The following is a 19,465-nucleotide window of genomic DNA, read 5'->3' on the forward strand; positions in this document are numbered from 1 at the left end:
TGACCGAAATAATGGCCTCCTGACAGAACACGAAGAAAACAAACAGGATGTTTATGTCAGTCCGGGGTCCTATTTTCATATCCCAGGAGTGACCTCAAGAAGCAGCTGAACATGCTGACCAGTTATTGTCTAAACATTAATTACGCCCAAAGCAGCACTGTTGTTCCTGAATCTTGGCAAATGCACACTGACAACCAGATGGAGACCTCTGAGCAGTGATGCTCCATGGATGAATTCACTGAGTTACGTGGGAGCTCGTACTGTAGCTAACCTATACTGGCAGCTCACTATGTTTAAAATGAAATATTACCAGTACTCTGTAGGAGAGAAAATTTAACATAAGGAGTCAATCAACTTTGGAACCAAACAGACTTGGGTTCTAATCCCAGCTCTGCTCCTTGCTACAAGGAAAATTACTCAGTCTCTTAAGATTCCATCAACTGTCTTTAAAACATGGCAAAGTTTTGAAAATTGAATATGATGATGTGAGGAGTAATGCTCAAAAACATTTGCCATTTTTTTTTAAGAGTAGTATGAAACCATTACTGTGGATATTCATTTGTGTTTGGGGCTATCTTCCTGTTCCCACTCCAAGCAGGTGTCCAGCCTCTTGGAAGAAACTCTCCCATGGAAGCTGTGAAGTTAAAGTTGCTGGTACACACACCTGCCTTCCTGGCTGCTGTTTTCTCCAAGCCAGAACTCCTTAGAGGAATTCTGTAAGGAAAGGGACAAAGAGAGAGAAGATTCCTCCAAATGAGGAAGAGGCCAAAAGTCTGAGGATCCCACGAGCAGCAGGGGCAGAGCCTCACGAGGGATGACGACATGGAGCCCCAGGCACTGGGATTCCACACGCTGCAGGCTCAACAGTGCTGGGCTCGAGACTGGAAAGCCCTCTCTTGTTTCTGTAAACATTTTAACATCTCATTGGACTCCGCAGAGGTGAAGAGGGCCCAACAAGGACTGAGAGACTATTTCCCACCAGTCAGGCAAAGTGGAGTCTTAGCAGAATATTTCATTTCAATTAAAGTACAAGACAGCATAAACCCAAGTCCGTGGAGTTTTTATGTCTACTATAGTAGGAATAGTGTCACCATTATTATTTTTTTATTCCCCTCCAATGAGGTAGAAGTAGGCATTGGGTGACCCATATCCTTAAAAACTGTTTTAGGGAAAAAATTCTAATATAAATTTTAATTTCTTGACTTGTTTTTAAATGACACTAACTTTTTATTATTTAAGTGTTTATTCAAATTCTAGTTCACACTATAATATTAGTTTCAGGTGTACGTTATAGTGATTCAACAGTTCCATACAACACCCAGTGCTCATCAAGACAAGTGCCCTCCTTAATCCTCATCACCTATTTCACGCATCCCCCCACCCACCTCCCCTTTGGTAACCATCAGTTTGTTCTCTATAGTTAAGAATCTGTTTCTTGGTTCTCTCTCCCTCCCCTGACCCCCATGTTCATCTGTTTTGTTTCTCAAATTCCACATGAGTGAAATCATATGGTATTTCTCTTCTCTGACTTATTTCACTTAGCGTAATACTGTCTAGCTCGATCCACGTTGTTGCAAACGGTAAGATTTCATTCTTTTTTATGGCTGAGTAATATTCCATTGTCTGTATATACCACATCTTTATCCATTCATCAGTTGATGGACACTTGGACCCTTTCCTTAATTTGGCTATTGTAGATAATGCTGCTATAAACATCAGGGTGCATGTATCTCTGTGAATTAGGATTTTTGTAATCTTTGAGAACAAAACTAGTAGTGTGATTGTTGGAGCATAGGATAGTTCTATTTTTACTTTCTGAGGAAACTTCATACTGTTTTCCAGAGTGGCTGCACCAATTTGCATTCCTACCAACAGTAGGAGAGGGTTCCCCTTTCTCTACCTCCCTGCCAACACCTGTTGTTTATTGTTAAATGATGTTACTTTCTTTTCATGTTTATTTTTGAGAGACAGAGAGAATGTACGAGCAGGGGAGTGGTGGGGACAGAGGATCTGAAGCAGGCTCTGCACTGACAGCAGAGAATCCAATGCAGGACTCGAACTCATGAACCATGAGATCATGACCTGAGCCAAACCCAAGAGTTGGGCGTTTAACTGACTGAGCCACCCAGGCACCCCATGTTAGCAGTTAAATTAAAAAGAAAAAAGGGCTTTACAATTGGTAGTTTCAATTCGCTAAAATAATGTCAACAAGGTAAGCTTACATAAATGAATTTTCAAAGTATTACTGGTCATAATGCTTACAAAATTAGAAATCCAAGTATTATAATCATTGTACAAAACCATGGCATTTTGTGTCTGTTATTGCCTAAGGTTGAGAAATAGATTGTAGTACTACCACTTATCACAGTTTCTGGTCTTTGAATCAATTATTTCTACCAAATACCAAGTATTATGCCGCCTTTCTGTGCACTCACCCTGACCAGAGTGGCTTCATGAGCAAAGCCCATGCTCCACCCAGGGGAACCCCTACAACAAACTTACCCATAGATGTCAGGGCCCCACAATTAATATAGCAGGTTCTTTCAATTCACCCTAAGCATTTTATTTGCTGACTACACACATCACTGCAAGGGCCAGTCTTTCAACCAACAACATAAAACACCTATTTGTAAAAGACTCCCTAACTTTCCTCAGTACAGAATTGTCTGCCATTAAGGTGGTTTGTGACACTCAAGATAGTCTAAAAGTAATGGTCTTCAAACTAGGACACACATACCCCTGGGGATACACAAAGACTTTTCAAATGATATCCAAACACAAGAGGCTTTAAAGGACTCAATTTTCAGATCCTCAGCTTCCAAGGGTATACTTTCTTAAAATCAATGGTCCCAGAGAAAGCCTCTGTGTCCAAAACCACCCTTACTCCACTATGCAAAAGGAAGACACCATCCGAATCTTACTCTGTTGCATGGCAAGGGGCAGGGGGTTAAGGCTTCAGGCCAAACCGAAGGGAAAGCTTGCTTAATGACTACTGCAAACACCATGAACCTCTAAAAGCTTCCTGTCCTAAAACATTTCTGTTACAGGTAAAGCCCGGTGTTACAAACTCATTATGGGAGAGTAAGGAATAATGCCAACTGTTGCCTAACAACTTTGCGTTTTCATTCCCCTAACTATTGTCAAAGGACATAAGGATCTTGAGCGATAAGACCCAGAAATTCAAAGCAAAAGGAGCAATGGAAAGAAATATTGAACGCTAAAATGGCTTTTTCATATGGTGAAGGGTAAGCATTTCCCCAGCTATTCTCAGCACTCGCGGTGAGTCCCGGAAACGCCTTCTCTCTTTTAGTTCAGAGTAAGCATTTTTGCCAGCTATTCACTTCAAAATCAACTGCACAAGGCAAAGCTGCACAGGCTGATACTGCTGCATTTTAGAAATGTAGCTGGAATATTTTCTAGAATTATCATTTTTTTCAAAATACATTGGAATAAACATGTAGATAAAACATTTACATGTTTTTCATATTTCATATGCATGCATTTTTTTTTAAATTTTATTTTTCAACGTTTATTTATTTTTGGGGGGACAGAGAGAGACAGAGCATGAACGGGGGAGGGGCAGAGAGAGAGGGAGACACAGAATCGGAAACAGGCTCCAGGCTCTGAGCCATCAGCCCAGAGCCCGACGCGGGGCTCGAACTCACGGACCGCGAGATCATGACCTGGCTGAAGTCGGACGCTTAACCGACTGCGCCACCCAGGCGCCCCATATGCATGCATTTTAAAAGGAAGTTAAAATCTATTTTATCAGATCACATTATAAAATATTTATTCCATTTACAGATAATGCTTATCCTATTTCTTCTTCTAAAAGGTGTATTATTTTATACCTTCTCCTACACAAAATATCTACTGCCAATTTATTTTTTTAGTAGTATATTCCCTTTTCTATTCTTAAATACATAGGAGAAGTATGTATACCCATGGTGTCTCATAAAGATAGGTTATTTCTGATTTTTACATTTGATTTTCATTTTTCCCAAAAGTCAAACACCAGAGTTTAAGTACACACACACACACACACACACACACACACACACACATCGGTATTTAGAGAAGGAATAACAGGTCTTTTTACCATACGTCTCTCCTTATGAATATGGTATTATTTTACTTATAAATTACACTGCATCACTATAAATTAAGCATAGTGATTTGTTGTCTTGTTTGTAACTTATTATATTAGAGCTATATATCATTTTAATCTTGACTGATTCTAGTTTATACAATGCATTTTATAATGTATTTCTCAGTGTTTTTTATAAGACTTCCTGAAATACATTAACCTATTTGAATTGAAAAGACTTTTTCTGGGGCGCCTGGGTGGCGCAGTCGGTTAAGCGTCCGACTTCAGCCAGGTCACGATCTCGCGGTCCGTGAGTTCGAGCCCCGCGTCGGGCTCTGGGCTGATGGCTCAGAGCCTGGAGCCTGTTTCCGATTCTGTGTCTCCCTCTCTCTCTGCCCCTCCCCCGTTCATGCTCTGTCTCTCTCTGTCCCAAAAATAAATAAACGTTGAAAAAAAAAAAAAAAAAAGACTTTTTCTTAGTTTCTAGGTTTTTGGCAGGTTTGACAGTGAGGACTAGCTTGGTTACTTAGGTTAGATGGTGTTTTCTGCAGATTTGGTAAACAAAAACCACAGCCCCAAGGTTTTTTGGGTTTTTTCTAAGTTTTAAGAAAATGATAAAACCATTTTATCAAAGATTAGTGGATTGACAACAGTGTAATGAAATTACCAATATTTCCATTTCCCCAACCCTTTCTCAGTGTATCTGGTTAAATAAGTTGCTTTCAAGTAAAAGAGTAAAGGTTAGAATTAAGAACCATTTGGTAAGTCTTGGTAAAGCCTTTTTGTTATACTTCCCAGAAAAAAAGAAAGCCAATGATTCTAATAGCTTGGAACACATCTTCCTGTGGGTCGGGTCATTTCTAATCCATTGCTTGCCTCAAATTCCGAAGAGAACCTTAATAAATGGTCACTTGATAGACCATTACGATTCTTTTGTTGACAACAATAAATTCTTTTTGTGATACACGAGAAATAATTCAGGAGTTCAAAGACCGAGTGGCATCACTCTAACAAATTTCTTCCATTCCTGTCTAAATATTTGTGTAAACAAAATACTTCAGCACTGATATCTATAATAAGGAAAAATAGGAATAAAATCAATGTTAAACCCTGTCTCATTCTAGCAGTGATATATTCATCCACAAATCACAAAATCCCAATCATTTCATTTAAATGTTAGAGAACAGTGAACAGGAAAAATTCCAAAGAAAAACAATCTCAGGGCAAGCTAGAGGGAAAAAGCACCTTAGCTATAGACGAACAAGGATAAATATTACAATAATGTCTCCACAGAAACAATGCAAGAGGAGAATGGAGTGAAACATTCAGTGTTGAGAGAAAAACTCCAACCAACCTAGAATTCTGCACCCTGTAAAATTATCCTTCAAAAGAGAAGAAATAAAGACCTCCTCAGACAAACAAAAATTGAGGGAATTTGTTGCGAGTAGACCTGCCTTGCAAGCAATGTTTTAAACATTTCTTCTTTAAAATAAAAGTTATTTAGGGATAAAGAAAATGATGTAGGTCAGCAATTCAAATCTACGTAAAGAAAGGAGAAGCATTCAAGAACCAATAAGGTAAGAGCAAACATTTCATTTCTCTTATTCTTAATTCATCTGATAACAGTTTGTTCAAAATAATAACCACAACAATATATTCAGTTACGAATGAATGACTGTAATGACACAAGGAATGAGAGGGAGGGGTAAGAAATATTTTGTTTTTATAAGGTACTTGCACTACTAGTAAAATGTTGTTTGAAAGTGGACTTGGGTTAGTTTAGACTATAAATTAGAAACTCTAGGGCAACCACTGAAAAAGTGAAAAAAGAAGTGTAATTGATATGCTAAGAAAGGAGAGAAAATGGAATCATATCAAATGCTCAATTAAAACCACAAAAGGCAGGGGCGCCTGGGTGGCTCAGTTGGTTGGGCTTCCGACTTCAGGTCAGGTCATGATCAGGTCGGTGGGTTCAAGCCCCGCGTCAGGTTCTGTGCTGACAGCGCAGAGCCTGGAGCCTGCATCAGATTCTGTGTCTCCCTCTCTCTCTCTCTGCCCCTCCCCCACTCATGCTCTGTCTCTCTCTGACTCTCAAAAATGAATAAATGTTAAAAATAAATTTTAAACCAGGCAGAGGCTCCTGAGTGGCTCAGTCAGTTAAGCGTCCAACTTCGGCTCAGGTCATGATCTTGCAGTTCATGAGTTTGGGCCCCGCATCAGGCTCTGTGCTGCCTGCTTCGGATTCTGTGTCTCCCTCTCTCTCTGCCCCTCCCCCACTCATGGTCTCTGTCTCTGTCTCTCTCTCTCAAAAATAAATAACATTAAAAAAACACAAAAGGCAGAACAAGTGTCAAAGACGGAAGCAGAAACAAAACACAAAGGCAACAAATAGAAAACAGAAAACATATTGTATATATTAAACCAACTATTTAAATAATCACTTGGAACATGTACAGTCTACATTTATCAATTATAAGACAGAGATTGTAGATCAAAAAATAAGACCCAACTGTATGTTGTCTGTAAGAAACCCACTTTAAATATGAAAACATATATACGTTAAAGGTAAAGGAATCAAGAAAGATACAGCATGCTAACGCTAATCAAAAAAAGTGGAAACAGGGGCGCCTAAGTGGCTCAGTCGGTTAAGCGTTGGACTCTTGACTTGGGCTCAGGTCATGATTGCACAGTTCATGAGTTCAAGCCCTGCATTGGCTCAGCACTGTCAGCACAGCTCTCTCTCGCTTGCTCTCTCTCTCTCTCTCTCTCTAACCCTCCGCCACTTGCACTTTCTCTCTCCCTCTCAAAATGAATAAACTTAAAAAAAATGGAAATACTGTTTGAGTATGTCCTTTTAAAAAAAGGTGAAAATAGCTACATCCATTTCAGACAGAGTAGACTCTAGAGCAAGGAAAGTTATCAAGAAGAGAGGAGCATTATATAATGATAAAAGTGTCAATAATCCATGAAGACATAGAAACCTTTAATGTGTATGTGCCTAGCAACCGAGAGTCAAAATATATGAGGCAAAAACTGAGAGAAATGCAAGGAAACACAGATGAATCCACTATAAGAGTTGGAAATTTTAATACCCTCTATGAGAAATGGACAGACCTAGCAGGCAGAAAATGAACAAGGACATAGTTTAAGTCAACAGCACCGTCAATCAGCTGAATAAAATTAATACTACAGACTACTTCATCCAACCACAGCAGAATACACATCGTTCTCAAGCTCACGTGGAGCATTCACCAAAACAGACAACGTTATGGGCCATAAAACATACCATAACACATTTATAAGAATAGAAATCAGGGGCACCTGGGTGGCTCAGTTGGGTGAGCATCTCATTTTGGCTCAGGTCATGATCTCATGGTTCGTGGCTTTGAGTCCCCCATTGGGCTCACTGCTGTCAGCACAGAGCCCACTTCAGATCCCCTGTCTCCTTCTCTCTCTGCCCCTCCCCCCTCTCAAAAATAAGTAAACATTAAAAAAAAGAATAGAAGGCATACAATGTCTGCTCTCAGACCACAATGGAATTAAGTTAGGTATCAATAATGAAAACATAGGTGGAAAATCCCAAAATACTTGGAGATTAAATAGAACACTTTTTTTTTTTTGATGTTTATTTTTATTTTTGAGAGATAGGGACAGAGCATGAGTGGGGGAGGGGCAGAGAGAGAGGAAGACACAGACTCCAAAAGCAGGCTCCAGGCTCTGAGCTGTCAGTGCAGAGCCCTACGTGGGGCTCAAACTCACGGAGATCACGTGAGATCATGACCTGAGCTGAAGTTGGACACTTAACCGACCGAGCCACTCAGGCGCCTCTAAATAACACATTTCTAAATAACACATGGGTAAAAAAATAAATCTCAACAGAAGTATTTAAATATTTTGAAGTAAATGAAAATGAAAACACAGCTTATCAAAATGTGTGGAATTCAGGGGAAAAAGCTTAGAGGGAGATTTATAGCATTAAGTGCATATATTAGAAAAAAATAAAGCGTAAAAAGCCTAGATATCTAAAGTCAATCATCTAAGATTCCACCTTAGGAAACTAGAAAAAGAAGAGCAACTTAAATCCAGAGTAAGCATAAGAAATAATAAAAATTAGAACAGAAACTAATGAAATAGACAACAGGAATCAATAGAGAAAATCAATGAACCCAAAAGCTGGTTCTTTCGAAATATGAATAAAATTTATAAACCTCTGGTTAAGCTAAGAAAAAAAGAGAAAACACACAAATTATTAATATAGGATATTAAAGAGGGGACATTTTTGCAAATCTTGTGGCCAGTGAAAGGATAATAAAGGACTATTATGAGCAACTCTGTGCCCACGAATTTGGTAACCTACACGAAATGGACCAATTCCTTGAAAGACACAAGCCGTCAAAATTCATACTAGAAGAAATACACAATCTGAATAGGCCTATATCTATTAAAAAATTGCATCAATATCTAATAACCTTCCAAAAGAGAAAACACCAGGCCCAGATGGGTTCACTGGTGAAATCTACCAGACACTTAAGGAATAAACTATAGCAATTCTCTACAATCTCTTCCAGAAGACAGAAGCAGAGGGAATACCTCCTAACTCATTCAATGAGGCCAGTATTAACCTAATACCAAAATCAAACAAAGACACTGCAAGAAAAGAAAACTCAGACCAAGTTCTCTCATGAACACAGATGCACAACTCTTCAACAAAAAACATCGAATCCAACAATGTGTCAAAAGAATTATATACCATGACCATGAAAAGACCATCTCTTTTCAACAAATGGTGATAAAAAAAAAACCTGGACACCCAAAGGCAAAACAAAATTACTCTAGACACAAATCTTATACTCTTCACAAAAATTAACTCAAAATGGTTCATAGATTTAAATGTAAAATGCAGAAGTATAAAACTCCTAGCAGAAAAGCTAGACGACTTCGGGTATGGCAGTAATTTTTTAGATACAACATCAGAGACATAATTGGTAAACTGGACTTAGTTAAAATTAAAAACTGTGGCTCTGTGAAAGACAATGTCAAGGAAATGAGAAGATAGAACACAAACTGAGAGAAAATATTTGGAAAATATAAAGGACTGCTGTCCAAACTATACAAGGAGGACTTAAAACCCAACAATAAGAAAATGAACAGCCAGATTAAAAAATGGCAGAAGATCTGAACACACACCTCACTAAAGGAGATACACAGATGGCAAGTAAGCATATAAAAAGATGTTCAACATATGTCACCAAGGATTGCCAAATAAGACAACAATGAGGTACCACTACATACCTGTTAAAGTGGCCAAAATGCAAAACATCAACACCATCAAATGCTGGTGAGGATATGGAGAAATGGCAATTATCATGCACCTGCTTCAGGAAATGCAACATGGTACAGCCACTTTGGAACAGTTTGGCACTTTCTTACAAAACTTAACACACTCTTAACATACAATCCAGCAATAATGCTCCTGGGCAAAGAAGTTGAAAACCTATGTCAACGTAAAAATTTGCACATGGGTGTTTATGGCAGCTTTATTCATAATTGCCAAAACTTAGGAGCAATTAAGGTGACCTTCAGTAAGTAAATGGATCAACTGTGGTACATCCAGACACTGAAGTATTATTCAGCAGTACAAAGAAGCAAAGAAGTGAACTAACAAGCCATGAAATACATGGAGGAACTTTAAATGCATATTACTATGGGCACTGAGGAGGGCACTTGTTGGGATGAGCAGGGGGTACTGTACGGAAACCAATTTGTCAATAAATTATATTAAAACTAACTAATTAAATAAATGCATATTACTAAGTGAGAAAAAAGCCAAGCTGACAAAGGTACATAATGTATACTTCCAATTATATGGCCTTCTGGAAAAAAACAAACTATACAGATGGTAAGAAGTGGTTGCCATGGGCCGGGAGGAGAGAAGAATGAATAGGCAGAGCACAGGGAATTTTTAGGGCAGTAAAACTAATTTTGTACTGTATTACAACGGTGGATACACGTCATTGTACATTTGCCAAAACCCACAGAGTGTACAATACCCAGAGTGAAGTCTAAGGTAAACTGTGGACTTTGCTTGATAATGGCGTGTCAACGTGGGTTCCATGGACTGTAACAAATGTTTTGCTCTGGTGGGGGATGTTGACAGTGGTGGAGGCTGTGCATGTTGGGCTATATGGGAATTCCCTGTACTTGCTGCTCAACTTTGCTGTGAACGTGAAACTTCCCTTAAAAAAAGTTTATTGATTTTTGAAAATGTCAAAATTGATAATATTACAGAAGTTACATCTTTCACAAGTATTTAAACTTAGGACAGAAAATTTTAGATGTCAACGTACAAATTTGCAAGAAAAGGGGCGCCTGAGTGGCTCAGTCGGTTGAGTGTCCGACTCCGGCTCAGGTCATGCTCTCACAGTCCGTGAGTTCAAGCCCCGCGTCGGGCTCTGTGCTGACAGCTCAGAGCCTGGAGCCTGCTTCAGATTCTGTGTCTCCCTCTCTCTCTTCCCCTCCCCTGCTTTCTCTCTCTCTCTCTCTCTCTCTCTCTCTCAAAAATCAATAAAACACTTAAAAAAATTTTTTTTTAATTTGCGAGAAGGTATATAGTTTTTCTTTTTTTTTTTTTTTTCTTTTTTTTTTCAACATTTATTTATTTTTGGGACAGGGAGAGACAGAGCATGAACGGGGGAGGGTCAGAGAGAGAGGGAGACACAGAATCGGAAACAGGCTCCAGGCTCTGAGCCATCAGCCCAGAGCCTGACGCGGGGCTCGAACTCCCGGACCGCGAGATCGTGACCTGGCTGAAGTCGGACGCTTAACCGACTGCGCCACCCAGGCGCCCCAAGTTTTTCAAAATTCTTTTAGGGTTTGTGGGGAACAAAGTTTGAAGACTCCTAGTCTAAGACAATGGTTTTCAACAAGGGCCTCATCATCCCCTATGAAGCCATTTCTGGAAATTTATGGGGCATCTTTCGTTGTCACAGTGACTGAAGACAGCTACTGGCATTTAGTGGGAAGAGCGCCAATGAAGCTAAACATCTTGCAAGGGGTGGAGCAGCTCCAGAGGAGACTTTTACCACAACACGCAGGATTTATGAGTGTCCCTGCATAATTATTTTAAGCCATTTGAGTCTAGAACTTTGTTTTACATATAATCGCACAGTATTTCTGGAATAGCTGTGATAGAGGCTGAATTTTGGAGGAAGACAACTACCACACACAAAGGGAGACCATACTTTCTCTCATCCACACTTTTACCAAAATGTGTTTGCCATGGCAATGCCACTCATGGTGACCGAGCTCCGATACCACACACCCCTCTATCACCTTTAACGTGATCACCTAGAGCCATGGCTAGCGTTCCCACATGTGACCCACATCTAACCACCTCCAAACTTGGGTCACCAAAACACTGCAGAGGTCTCCCAGGGGCCTCAGCAGCATCGGACCACACTCTGGATGGTAGCGTTCTTTCCAGAAATGGCTTTCCACTCAAGATAAAAAGAAATGAAGAAGAGATGGGTTCTCTGCCTGCCTTGGGTTTCCTCTGCATGTCCAGTAATCGTTGCCTTTTATCATCTCTTCCTTCTGGAAAGAACTCCATTCAATAACCACGTGCTCACCATCCTCAGTAAAATGTGCAGAAAGGTGCCTCTCAAATATCCAAAAGGTAGTCTTAAACTTAGAGAAGGTAACAAAATATTTTTTAAAAAGAGAGGCACGGTCTCTTACCAGCACCTTTTCCTTCACTGTACAGGCGTGAGGGTTGATGGTGCCTAATTCATGTAATGGCATAAAATCTGATCACAATGAAAGGATATGGTGCTTCCAGAAGCTACAAGGTGAGATACAGGTCTCCCTAGTCAGCCACTATTCCTTTTACCCAAATTGAAATCAGTAGGCATTCTGGAGGGGGGAAATTTCAATCCACATCTAACCACCCTTCTTCCAGAAGCTTATGAACTAACTCATTTCCTTCATTGTGAACTAGGATCACCCAGGCATATCAATCTCCATTTCTTTAACACACTGTATGTAAATGCCATTAATTGGGGTTGTTGTAAGCAACAACCATTAGCTCAACATCATCCCAAAACCTGTGGGCCATACAAAGGAAACAGACAATGACCTTGTTTACCCTTAATCATTCTTAAGCCCCAGCTCTCTATGTTTTGAAATCAGAATAATATTGCTTTTCTCCTAGCCCTCTAGAAAATTTTAGAAACAGAAATTGGTTCATGCGTCAGTCACAAGAAGAAAGGCATTAGTGGAAAACATGAAGCCGTTGCACATGATGGTGTTATTAGTCTGTCCCTCTCTGGGAATCAGTGGTGTATAATCCCATGAAGTAATTTCCCCTATGGCTTTTTAAACATCCGTTTAAATTTCAGGCAGCAAACAAGTGAGCCAGTATTGGCTGAATTGGGAGTAATAACAATGTGAGATTTTAATAATGGAACTCTGAAAGGGGTCCTTTTCAGGGAGCACATTATAAAGGAATTTTCTAGACAAAGAGAAAAAGCAAATCTTACCTCCAACCAACAAGTAGCTGTTGGGAAACAGTGTTTTTGCTTGCATAAGTGCCCTTGCATGACCTGAGTGGAAGAGGTCAAATATTCCATCGGCATAAACTCTGACAGGCCTGTCAACTGTGGGAGAAAGAAAGTATCATCAACAGAACTTCAGAGTAAGGAAGCCCAGTTACCTGATTCTTCCAACATCAGTTGAGCACTGTAAGAAAGCTTATGTGGATAAAACACAAGGTCTGTGTACCATCAGTCTCTTATTGGTGCATGCAATTACTTCATTCTTGAGTCTGGCAGTGCTGAGTGAGGGCTCCCAAGACCTGTGCCCAAAGGCAGTGTTGTGCAGGGGTCTGCTCATTCTGCTTAGAGAGACTGGTGTGCATCTGTCCTCCCAACTCCAAGTCACTTTGGCAGCCTGAAATCAGCTGGGGTAGTATTTACACCACAGAAATTGGCAAATGCTACAAATCTGGGCGTATTTCCCTCTGGAGGGCCAACCGTTCAACATTTACCAGCATACCCTGCACAAAGGACACTACCTAACCTCTCTGGCATCATAAGGGATGGGGGCAGGGGGTGTGCCCCAAAGACAGAAGAATCAGGGTGCAAAAGTTACACGTGGGGGTGGTCCTCAGGGTTGCCGGCCAGCGACCAACACTACAGTCCCTCTGAGGGAGAAAGGTCAAGAGTGAAGTGGCCTCAAGAGATATTCTCACTGTGGCATATGGTATTCTGGGAGGAGCCATTCCGTGATGAAGAGGGACACATTTTATCACAGCTCCTGGGAGCCAGGAGACTGTGCCAGAAACTACAGGATGACACTTGGCTGAGAAAGCCCAAAGACCCACCCCCTCAAGTAAGATGAAGACACAGTGGGGAGAGGGGTTGAGTGACAACTTTTACCCATTCTGGACTCTCAACAAAGGAACTACAAAGTGAAAATACGGCAAACTACAAGCTAAATATGGCAAACTGAACATATACACATTTATCTCTTCTTCTTCCCAAATACAAGAATTACAGAGAAAGATTTAAAAAGGTACAATCCCCCCCCCAAAAAAATTTGTAAAAAATTAAAAGGTTTAATTCCCCAAGGGCAGAGGAAACAACAAAGGCAATGACAGTAGATGAGAGAAGTCCACAACATTTTGGCAAGTTGATTGTCAAATGCTTAGTGTCTAAAGGAAATAAGAATCAGGGTTAGGGAAGGTAGGGAAAGGGACTGTTGAGTTGTTAGGCTTATAAAAAAAACCTAAGAGTCCTACTGATTTTTAAAACTACCTACATGTATTCTAATGATGTTGTAAAAATAAATTAAAAAAAAATCAATGCAAACTTTTGTTGAATGATCTGTAAGACAGATTTAAAATTGTGATGATTTCTTGATGTAGTATAACCTCATTAATTTGGAATATAAATTAAAAGGAATGTTCCATTAATAGATTCAGATGGTACAATGTTTCTAATAAATTAAATTTCTCTAATAAAAAAAACTCAAGAGACTTTATGTCAGATAGGGAATTGCAATTATTCCCAATTATACACCATCTTGAACAAACAGAATTGCCTTCACAGGATTATACCGGATTCTAAATAAGCCATGGTAAATAGAAAATGCTTTGAAATAACAAACTGTCTAATGAGGGATCCTTGGTTTCAATGCTCTTATTCAATTTGAATTCAATTGAGGAAAATTTGTTTTAAGATATAAATCCCAGGGGAAAGCAGATGGCAGTTTTGCAAAACTTTTTGTTATTGATTCAGAGGTGATCAAGATAAATGAATTCAGGAAGCAGGGAGGAAAGAAAAGTAAAGAAAGATGACATAATTACCGAGAGAAAGACCATTTAGTAAATCTTTGAAGAGTATTTGTGGGGTTGATTTTGCAATAAGCTCACTTTTTAAAATTGTAGTGTGTCAGCAATTTCCAGACTGGGAAACCATGTGGGCCCAAAAAAAAAAAAAAAAAAAAAAACACCCCCCCCCCCAAAACCAATCTCTTCAACAAAGGAGCACTTCAAGAAAAAAAAAAAAAGACAAAGATGGAAGTGGATGTGCAGATTAGAGATTTAAAACACTTTCCAGGGGCGCCTGGGTGGCGCAGTCGGTTAAGCGTCCGACTTCAGCCAGGTCACGATCTCGCGGTCCGTGAGTTCGAGCCCCGCGTCGGGCTCTGGACTGATGGCTCAGAGCCTGGAGCCTGTTTCCGATTCTGTGTCTCCCTCTCTCTCTGCCCCTCCCCCGTTCATGCTCTGTCTCTCTCTGTCCCAAAAATAAATAAACGTTGAAAAAAAAAATTAAAAAAATAAAAATAAAACACTTTCCAACATATCGAACGTATGGATATTATTTGGATTTGGGTTCAAAACAACTATAAATAAACGATGACATAAGGTAACTGGAAATTGGAACACTGCTTATTTGGTGATATTAAAGAATTACTGTTATTTTTTAGGTGCGATAATGGTATAGGGGTCATGCTTTGAAAAACTGGGTTTTTAAGACATGTATACAGAAGTACTTATGGATGTAATGATAGAAAGCTTAGGACGTTGTTTCAAATAATTCAAGAGGGGGCAGAGGATGCGGGCATGCGGGGGCAAGACCGGCATTGGTGGGTGGGCGTTAGGTATAGATAACAGACACGAAGGTTCATTATATTGTTCTACTTTTGTGTATGTTTGAAATGCTCTATAATAACTTTTTTAATACAGTGTGGCTTTTTTTAGTTTGTATGCTTATTTGTTTTAATCTTTTGTTTCAGGTTTTTCTGGACATCCTTTTAGGCACTTGGGAATTCTCCAGGGCCTTTATGTTGGGAACCACTGGCCTGTGAAGCTGGGGGTTTTGTGATGATCACAAGTGAGAACACAACTATTCCACAGCCATGGTGGAGAGACCTTAGGGTGGGTCCCAGGGATCCCTGCCTCCTGGTGCTCATGCCTTTGTGTGATTTCCTCCCTTTGAAATGTGACCGGGACCTGGAAGTTTTCTAACCAGTTGAATATGGCAAACACGATGGATGGCACTCCTATAATTATGTTATCGTAGAGAAGATTCCATACTGCTAGCGGACTCACTCTCTCTTGGTGGCTTTGAAGATGCCAGCTATCATGTTGTGAGAGGGTCACATGGTAAGGAACTGCAGGTGACCTCTAGGAGCTGAAGGTGGCCTCCGGCTTACAACCAGCAAAAAGCTAGATCTTTAGTTTTACCATTGCAGGCAAACAACCCGTGTGAGCTCAGAAGCAGATCTATCACCATCAAGCCTCCAGATGAGAAATGGGCCCTGGGTAACACCTTGAATACAACCTTGTAAGACCCTGAGTGGAAGACTCGGCTAAGCCAGGCTCCCAGCCCACAGAAATTATGACATAATCAATCTGCATTGTTTTAAGCCACTAATTCTGTGGCAATATGTTATGCAGCATAGAAAATAAATACAATGGCATCATAAATTTTCTTCCCACAATTATAAATTTTTACAAGTATTCCAAATAAATTCCTATTAATCCTGAACTGACAGAGTAAAGTCAATCAGATAAATGTGATGTTCTGATAAAATGCCTATCTGTACACCACAGGCTGATTGCCAAGTTTCAAATAATTTCAATATAATAAACTACACCCAACACCAAAAGGATGCTGAATATGTGCTTGAGAATCAGGGATGCAAATGATGACCACGGTATAGCACTGTGGGAAAATCTCATCATTTTAACTGCTTGGATCTTATACTCCAAATTTTCTAACTTATTCAGCACTTATACACAAATGAAATGGTTAAGGGGGCTATGCCTGCCTCACATCTCACACCATATATGAAAATTAACTCCAAATGGATCATAGACCTAAATGTATGAGCTAAAGCTGTGAGGCTTCTAGAAGAAAACAGGAGAGAATCTTAGTGAGTATGGATTTGGCAAAAATTTCTTGAATAGGGCCCTAAAGGACACACCATAAAGCTAAATAAATAAATAAATAAAACAAATTGGGCCTTACTTCAAAACTCACATCTTTACATTTTTACAAAAATGCAAAGGGAAGTCATACACTGGAAGAAAATATTTGCAAAATGTCTATCTAAGACTTGTGTCTAGAATACAAAAGAACTGCCAAAACTCAATGAGACAAATACCTCATTTTAAAAAGGGCAAGAAAATTGAACAGACACTTCACACACACACACACACACACACATATATATATATATATATATATATATATATATATGGCAAATAAGCTCATTAAAAGATCTTCAATATCACTGGTTATCAGGGAAATGTAAATTAAAGCTGGAGTGATATACTACTTCATGTCCCTAGAATGGGAAAGAATTTAAAAACATATCAACCATACCGGGGTGCCTGGGTGGCTCAGTCGGTTAAGCATCTGACTTCGGCTCAGGCCACAATCTTGTGGTTTGTGGGTCCAAGCCCCATGTCGGGCTGTGTGCTAACAGCTTGGAGCCTAGAGCCTACTTCAGATTCTGTGTCTCCCTCTCTGTCTGCCCCTCCCCTGTTCACTCTCTATCTCTCTCTCTCCAAAATAAATAAACATTAAACAATTTTTTAAATAGATAAACACTTAAAAAAATCAAACAAAACTTCATTGCCCTTTCTTCTAACTCATGGTGCCTTCTAGAAAACTACATTCCAATATAAATTTTTTAAAAAGAGAGATTGGTACTAAACATCTACTAATTATGGTAACTAGTATTGTTTTTGTGTACAACTGATGTATAAGAAGGGTGGCAGAAAAATTAATCTTTAAAGATCTAATAGTTACATATTTTCTCAAGTTTATGATAGCTTTATGTAAACTTTCTAATTTCCTTCTACTTATAGCCCAGCATTTACTGACAGTGATTGATGTTTACTTTCTCAATACATTAAATTTAAATTTTTTAAAAAGTATATTTAAAGAAAAATTAAGTAAATTATAGTACAGGTGCACACAAATAAGGCAAAATTCATTAAGGTAGTTCTTGAAAAATTAATTTGGCAAACTACACACCGTGGAAATGGAACAATACAAATCCCCCTTCGAGAGGGAAAATAGGCAATTAGAACTAAATTTCCTTTGAAGAAAAAAGGCAGCTCTACTGAAAAGGGACCTATGAAATAATCACTTGGACTTTGTGTGAAGACAGAGGAGAGATTCGCGGTCCCCGGATACGTACAAAACCCTGTAGGTTCACAGTTATACAAACGCACTAGCTGAGCTAAGATCAAAGGTGCCAATTCCCCGTTGCTCTAGCGTGTTCCTCCTCTTGTGGCTTCATCACCCTTGTGGCCTGACAGACGTCCTCCAGGAGCAAAGGGTGATGAGCAGAGTTTGTCATTGCGACTTTTAGAACGTATACGCCAACCCCTGTTTGGGTACACCTAAGGTCGTGAACCATATTGTAGGCAATTGTATTAAGTCATCAAATAGGGCTAGTGAAGGAGATAAAGACTTCAACTAGAGCTATAATCGTGAAGTACATTATAAACCCCAAATGTGGGTCTGCTTTGTCTTTTTGATGGAACGCTCAAGACAGCACCACAAAAAGGTAATTGCTTACTAGTCTTGAAAATTACCAAACACTCCAAAAAAGCAGCGATGTTCTTCTTATTTTCTTAAAAAGTAGTCAAACAGCAGATTTTTAAAAATTCTCTGAGCGTTTCTACTAACAGTATAATGCTGTCACAATTATATGTGGATAATCTCCCTGTCATTCTTTCCAACCATTACCAACGGGTACCCTTGATCAATGGTTCTTGCAGTGAGGTCCCAGAACAGGCAGCATTAGCAACAGCAGGGAACTTGTTAGAGATGCCAATTCTTGAGTCCCGCCCCAGACTGACTGAATCAGAAACCTTGCAGGTGAAGTCTGCTTTAACAATGCAGGGGACTCTAAGCAGATAGGAGGACCACTACTCTAATAAAATAGTGGTTATTAGAGTGTGATCTAAGACTAATATGTGCCTTGTGGGTAATCAAAGAGCTAACATCTCACTGCATTTTAAAATGGATGTGAGACTTTCTAAATAAAGGAATTTCTAACAGAATTGTGTCCCCAGGTGCCCATCAACATCACGGATCCTCTCGGATAACCTCCCAGGGTCATCACCTGAGATAACGGAGAATTTCTCTTCTACGGCTAAGAGTTCACCTTTGCTCCATCTCACGCCTCCTGTGGTGACCCATGTTCCACCGAGCCCGGGACAGAGCCATTTCAAAATACACCACCGTCTTATCCTAGCTTGGTTCTCCAGGTTTAAACTGCTTGGCAGTTAGACAATGTACAGATGCCCAGTCTCACCCAATTAGCTTTAGGCTGGTTCAGAGCATCACACCCAACTCTCTGATTTTATATCCAAAGGGCAAGTTCCTTCTCCTGTCCCAAACTCCCATCCCTTCACTCAGTCACTCACAAAATATTTACTGAGCACACAGTATTTGACAAGAATGTCTCTAGGTGCTGGCGAACCAGCAGTGAGCAAGGCAGACAGTCCTGCCACTACAGAAGCTCACAGACTGTTTGACACACCTTCCACCCTCCGATGCAAAGCCTGTGTTTTCACTGAGCTCCCCCGTCTGCTGTGGCCCGTGCCCCACCGGGCTGCCCGTTATGGTAAACATAGCACAGATTTAAGGTAAAAGAGACTTGGGGGTGAATCTGAGCTCCACTGAGTCAGCTGGGACACTTGACAAGTTACTTTTCCATTCTCCAAGTTCTCAAGAAAGGACACGGTACTACCCACCTGCCAGTTTGTGCCAAGACCCAATGAGATCGAGTATAGTGCACAGCACCTACCAGATATAAAGCAAGTTCTACTTCCCTTTCCTAGAGAAGTACATC

The 19,465-nt window shown here is 39.9% G+C and overlaps 1 protein-coding gene across 11 annotated transcripts in view; it reads right to left on the bottom strand.

The window, feature by feature from the left end:
* The window catches only part of PCYT1B (phosphate cytidylyltransferase 1B, choline), a 126,431-nt gene that overhangs the window by 52,191 nt on the left and 54,775 nt on the right, over positions 1 to 19,465 (bottom strand). For all 11 annotated transcript variants that reach the window (XR_006710981.1, XM_045472144.1, XM_045472147.1 and 8 more), the window contains one exon: positions 12,625 to 12,741. Coding sequence is in view for 10 of the 11 variants with exons in the window: in XM_045472144.1 (XP_045328100.1) it covers positions 12,625 to 12,741 (117 nt within the window). In the remaining variant the exon portion in view is untranslated. The remainder of the gene's footprint in view (positions 1 to 12,624; positions 12,742 to 19,465) is intronic.

Source organism: Leopardus geoffroyi, chromosome X (genome assembly GCF_018350155.1).
Source record: "Leopardus geoffroyi isolate Oge1 chromosome X, O.geoffroyi_Oge1_pat1.0, whole genome shotgun sequence".
Classification (NCBI taxonomy): Eukaryota; Metazoa; Chordata; class Mammalia; order Carnivora; family Felidae; genus Leopardus; species Leopardus geoffroyi.